The sequence below is a fragment of the Arvicola amphibius genome, chromosome 2 (genome assembly GCF_903992535.2).
Source record: "Arvicola amphibius chromosome 2, mArvAmp1.2, whole genome shotgun sequence".
NCBI lineage: Eukaryota > Metazoa > Chordata > Mammalia > Rodentia > Cricetidae > Arvicola > Arvicola amphibius.
In genome coordinates, this window is record NC_052048.2 from 18,444,296 (window position 1) to 18,450,599 (window position 6,304).

A 6,304-nucleotide genomic window follows, 5' to 3' on the forward strand; every position below is an offset into this window, starting at 1 on the left:
AGGCAACTGGAGCAGAGCTTTGATAGGTGGCTGTGGAGAAAGGCATGTTGCCCTGGCCCAGTCAGTGCCCAGCCTGGGGACACCATGGCGATGGCGATGTCAGGATTATCCGCAATTATGGCAACAAGTGCTGGACCATAGAAGATTTCTGCCACAGCAGATACTGCTGTCAGAATTGCTCTCTCCCAGACTGTGCAGATGACTGACACTGTCAACCAGCTGGGTGAAAGAGTTAGCAATGCTTTGGACATTCAAAATGATCTTAATAGACATATTCAATTGGGCATTTTGACCTTGAACCAAGAAGTGGCTCTGGTTCAGGAGCAAGTGGACATGTCTTTGGACTTTTCAATGGTTAGTTATGTGTGTTACTCATGGCACTGTATTGCATGCTTCTGCCACTGTTATGGAACTCAACTGTCACATGAGATGGGTTTGAAATACTGCTTTTGTTAATTTTACCACCCAGTTAGTGCATGCTAGATGGTTGCAGCGTTGATCTGGCTTGTTGGCACTGTTAGTCCTGAGGATACTTGGTGTAGGGCTATGTGTCTGGGTAGCCATGGACGGGCAATATTTTGGGGGCAGGATGCCACCTAAGACAGTGAATATTAGAGGGATATTCCCCATGACAGGCAAGGTATTCCACCCAAAGTAACAAAATAAAATGGGGGAGTTGTTGTGATCTAGCTGCCCTCACTACCCCTGACCAACAAAGGAACTTCTTTGTGGTCTGTAATTGAAAGAAAACAAAGGATGTTTGTTTTCTTTCTGGTCAGTGGTTTTCCACAGAAGCAGTAAATGTATAAAAGGTTGCTTGGCAAAATAAAGCATGCTGTTTTTCCACCTGAAAAGAAGCCTCTGTGTCTCACTTCTAGCACACACACACACAGAGACACACACACACCCTCGCTAGTCTCAGCTATCCAGGCTGCACTGGCACATCAAGTATCTTTTCCATTTATATCTAAATAATAGATCAGTATCCATACTGAACAAAGTACCATCCTCATCCTGTTTACTCTTTTTAACTTATATTGGGGCTAAAGTATGTTTCCTATGCTTGCTTCAAAAATGTGGTAAGGGAAAGGAGTAACAGGAACATAGACTCCTATGTTATCATCATCTATCTGCCAAGTGATATTCTGGGACACATTTCCCTTCCTCAGGGAGTTCCCTCAAGGCCATAACCATGCCTTTGGTCATCATCAAAGTATAGAAGTCTCCATTTCCTTCAAGTCCAACTGGATCAAAAGTCATCCCATCCAGTGCTTTCTAAATAAATAGATACAGGACCTGGATTTTTTTAACCTCTCCTAAAATTGAAACACATGAATTGTACATTAAATTATTTGGGCTTTGAAAGTATGGAAGTTGTATGGAAGTCCATCTCAAAACATTATCTAGATAGGATAGTATTAACAACATGTTTCTTTAGTGAATGTGGGGAGTAATTTTAATATCTACATTGATAAAGAATATAAAAATGTGTAGTTTTAGATGTGTGTTACCAAAATGTCCAGAAGCACATGTATTAGAGAAATTCTTGAGCAAGAAGGTTTGCCTCAAGTGAAAGATACTACCTTGTTGTTCAACCCAGAGGCCTCCTATGAGACTTAAGTATGGAACTGGGTAGAGATTAATGTCTTCTTTATTGGACTGATTATTATTTTAGTGTATTCCCTGAGAGTCAAATCTGAGTGTCCTCCATACTTCCTTTACAAAACTCCTCAGTCTAATTGGAGAGGTGACTGATTGTGTGCATTGCTCCTCCAGTCAAGGAAGTGATCATTTTTGTTCAGTCTCTTACTCAAACTGTTCTGTTCATTTAGTAGGCTATTAACTACCATTTCTTATTACTCTGTTACAGTACTGTCTCCTAATTTGCAGCAGACCCTCTCTTATATCACACAAAGAGCTGTCTCATTTTCATATTTAAAAGATGAAATAAGAGGGCTCGACGGATCTCGGCTCGCCGCTGCTTTCTCCTGGACGCCTGGCCTGAGGACACGATGTCGGGTGTCTCCCGCAGACTCCTCTGGGCCGCCACCTGCCTGGCCGCGCTCTGCGTGGAGGCGGCACAGACGGGCACCAGCAGCACATCTCCCAGCGAGCCCCCGCCCGTGACCAGCACGCCGTGCCGACGATGCTCACGCCCACCGTGCTGCCAGACATCTGTGGGAACCACAACAGCTGTGTTTCCTGTGTTAATGCCACCATTGATAATACTACCTGCTTTTGGATAGACTGCAAAGAAGAAAATAAGATGTACTGTTCAAGTGAAATAGTAAGTAATTGTACCTGGATGAACAAAACTGAGTCCTGTTCTGTCGTGCCTACCACCACTCCAGTGCCAACCAACTCTACAGCTAAACCCACAACTCGGCCTTCCTCTCCTACACCTACTCCCTCAGTTGTCACATCAGCAGGTGCGACCAACACCACCCTGACCCCAACCTCACAACCTGAGCGGAAGTCTACCTTTGATGCAGCCAGCTTCATTGGAGGAATTGTTCTTGTCTTGGGCGTGCAGGCTGTAATTTTCTTTCTCTATAAATTCTGCAAATCTAAAGAACGAAATTACCACACTCTGTAAACAGACCCGTTAAATGAATGCAGACTGGCAGTTAATATGTAACTCACTGAAACCAAAATACTCTTTCATGAAGTCCCACATGGAAGCCACTGTTCCAGGACCTTTACATTTCCAAAGGATGCATACAGGATATTGTGGAGCATCGTTCTTGAAGAAAAGTCAGTTAAACCATTTTGCTTAACAGGAATATTTAAAATCTTCTGCATGAACCCATGTGGCCGTCATTTTCTGTTTGTAGAGTGGCTGCTGCTGTGCGATTATGTTTTCCTCTGACATGCCAAATGTGACTCCATAAGCTAGGGAAGGCGGTGTCCTGTGCAGGCAGCCTGACTGGCAGTCAAACGTAGTCATTAAAAAACCTAGTCTGTGTTATTTTCATCCTAACTCCAGGTGTGATTTAGTGGCTAGAATTCAGAAGAGTGCCAGATGGGCACCAGTCAGGTAGACTGAGGGCTTGACTTCAAAAGGAGACTAAATTGACTAGTACTAAACTACCTTTAGAGTGTTGTGCTTGATAGTTGTATTTGATACACTAGAAATACGATGCCGCGCAGGGAATCACATTCCAGATTTAGAGAAAGAAAAGGATGCAGACCATTAATGTGTAACAGGTTTTGTTCATACTCATAAAACACTGTATTAAGAAAATAGAACAGTGCCTTAAGACAGACCGAGACGGCGGCAGGACAGAAATGTATTCACATTGTGGGAGGTCAAGCTTGGTCTGAGAATGTAACTGTTGGTGTGAGCAACAGTGAACCTGCTTTTAGATAACATGCTGTTAATGTTTAATTTAAACATTGGTTTCTCCAGAGCGGAGAAATAGAAGCTAAAGAATAATTCTAAGCTGAAAGGCTTCCTATATGAAACTATCTAACATTTTTCATAGGGCTGTTGAATAGACATCAAATTGATTTGATTATCTTTCCCTCTGTACAAAGAGTATCCAAATATTACTGTATCTTAAGGATTCCTACCAGGTTTTCCTGAAAATTAGTTTTTACATGAGGCAAGAAGGAGTTTTAGAATCATTCATTTCCTAGTACTTAAAATGAGACAATCACTTTGTTTTCTAACAGATGTGACCTGTGTAACGTAAAACCCTGGGGTTTGAGAGGAGATTGCAGTGGATTTCTAATAATGATGCCCTGGCTGAATAGGCTGTTCTCTCTTTACTCCTTTTCTTCCTCCTTGGTTTCAGTTCCCATGTGCTGTAATCATGCATACTTTTATTTCTGTATTTTTAGGTAAAAAACGCTCATTTGTTTAGTTGTAGAGTTAGTGCTCCTTCGCCTCTGACACATGGACTAGTTCAGAGCCTCCAATTGGAAATGGGCTTTTGGTGTCCTGTGTCATTGAAGTTTTTGTTTTGGTTTCTTTAGAGTAGCAGAGTTTAGCACTTGGTTTCCAGTGTTTATAATAGGAAATGACATTGCTTTGTTCGTTTCTTCACAAAGTGAAACTCCCTGTACTCTTACAATGAAGTTTCTGTTTCCTCGTCACTTATTGGTACAGCTGAAGTTTGTTTTACTTGCACATTTGTACATACACCTAATGTTTTCAAGTGCCTTACTTGTTTAAAATCTCTGGCTTCAAAGGTTTTTGGGGAAAGATAGGTTTACCTCACAGTTTGTTTCCATTATAATATTCTAGGTACCTCACACAATTTATTAGAGTGCTGTGTTTGTTTTAAGTAAGTGCTAAAGTTCTTTTGAAAATACACAGAATTTTCATTCCTTATAAGGTGGCAAAATTGGTGTAATTGTCATTTACCTCTGTGTGACTTCCTTGCCCCATATAAATGTCAGCACATGTAGCAAGGTCTCTGAGAATTTGAAACTCCTGTAGTTTTGAGCACTGCTCTAACATCATAGACAGTTAGTGACATTTTGCAAGTCTCTACATAAGCTCTTGCTACAGAATTCACAGCTGCCATCACTCTTTCCCACCTTTGTTTAGTAAGGTAGTATTTTGAGCCATTAATGATTTTTGGGTTTTTTTTAATCCAGAAGGTATATAGAAACCTTTTCAGAGTTTTCAACTGATTTGTCCTGAAGATGTAGTTCTGTCAATACCTTATTTTACCTTTACTGTACTTGCTGCACAAGCAGACACTGCTGTACTTAGAAGTTTCTATTTGAGTTCAATAAAAACTATAAAACTAAAAAAAAAGATGAAATAGAATGTTGGTTTTGTATTTTATATTTTGTTATTATATATATTTATGTGTAAATATATGACACCCTCATTTCATAATTCAGCTTATTAAATGCAGAATAGTCTCAGAGGGACAAGTAGAATCCATGAAACAGAATCTTCAATTTGCATATTAACAAATCACAAGAACGTATTTAGTCTACTCACATTCTGTAGACTACGTAAATCTTACAGAAGCCACAAAAGTGAACACTATAATTACATTTCTCATTTTACCACAACACATTCCTGAAGAACTCTGGAGTCTTTATTTAAGGAAAGAATATAAAAATCACTTCTAGATCAAATAAACCCTACATGCAACAGTTCTGCAGCAGGTAACCCACACCAGTTACAACAGAAGTCTTGGAGATTGGCAGAAGTGCTGAGTGCAATGGAAGGCATCCTCCTTTTTGTTGCTACTACTGAGGCTATGATGGGAGTTTTATGGAGCTCATTTATTGCACTTGTAAACTGTACAGACTGGATCAGGAGTAAGAAGCTCTCTAAAATTGACTTTATTCTCACTGGCTTGGCATTCTCCAGGATCTTTACCACATGGTTAATAACTTTAGATGCATACTCAAAGGTTTTCTTTTAGAATATGTTTGTGTCTAGTGATCTAAGTAAATGCATATATTACATATGGGTAATTATTATCTACCTGAATATCTGGCTTTCCACCAGTCTCAGCATCTTCTGTCGCCTGAAAATAGCAAATTTTTCCCACTCCATTTTCTACGGTTAAAGAGGAGAACTGATAAAGTTTTGCCTTTCTAATGGGATGCTTAATTATAATGTGGCTAACTTCTTTTCCACTAGCTGCAAAGGTGATTAAAGATGTTAAAATGAACAACACATCCTGGCTGGTCCACCTGGAGAAAAACGAGTTACTTATAAGCTATGTTTTTGCCAATTTGGGAGTCGTTTCCCTCTTTGTAATGGCCCTGACTGCATGTTTCCTGTTAATTATTTCCCTTTGGAGACACACCAGGCAGATGCAATCACATGACTCCAGATTCAGGGACCTCAACAGAGAAGCTCATGTGAAAGCCATGAAAGTTTTAATTTCATTTATCATACTCTTTATCTTACATTTTATGGGTATTTTTATAGAAGCGTTGTGCTTGTTTCTCACAGAAAACAAACTTCTGTTTATTTTTGGTTTCACAATGGCATCCATGTATCCCTGCTGCTACTCGTTTATTCTAATTCTAACAAACAGCCAGCTGAAGCAAGCCTTGATGAGGGTACTGAAGAGATTAAAGTGCTGTGAGACTTAACAGAAAAGTGGATGGGTCTGGCATAATCCTGCAAGGGACTCCCCAAAGCCATTTTCCATCCTAACTATACTCTCACACTGCCTTTTATTTGGATTGTTAAACATCTTTGAAACATTCCACAATGGTTGAGACTTTTGTAGTGAGAACAAACAGCTAAGACACGACTTCCCAGTGTGATTTATTGGACTTATGAAGCATTGACACCCATTCTCCATGAAGAAACAAGGTG

At 40.1% G+C, this 6,304-nt stretch overlaps 2 protein-coding genes across 2 annotated transcripts; both read left to right on the forward strand.

The window, feature by feature from the left end:
• Nucleotides 1–2,012: 2,012 nt before the first annotated feature.
• On the forward strand, nucleotides 2,013–3,830 carry LOC119807755 (sialomucin core protein 24-like). The gene is given in 2 exon segments (XM_038319876.1): nucleotides 2,013–2,091; nucleotides 2,094–3,830. Coding segments are annotated over 2 exon segments (582 nt in total). The 3' UTR covers nucleotides 2,597–3,830.
• On the forward strand, nucleotides 2,610–6,075 carry LOC119807090 (taste receptor type 2 member 104-like). Its single transcript, XM_042054508.1, is given in 4 exon segments — nucleotides 2,610–2,754; nucleotides 5,095–5,532; nucleotides 5,535–5,555; nucleotides 5,558–6,075. Coding segments are annotated over 4 exon segments (1,122 nt in total).
• The last annotated feature ends 229 nt before the right edge of the window (nucleotides 6,076–6,304 follow it).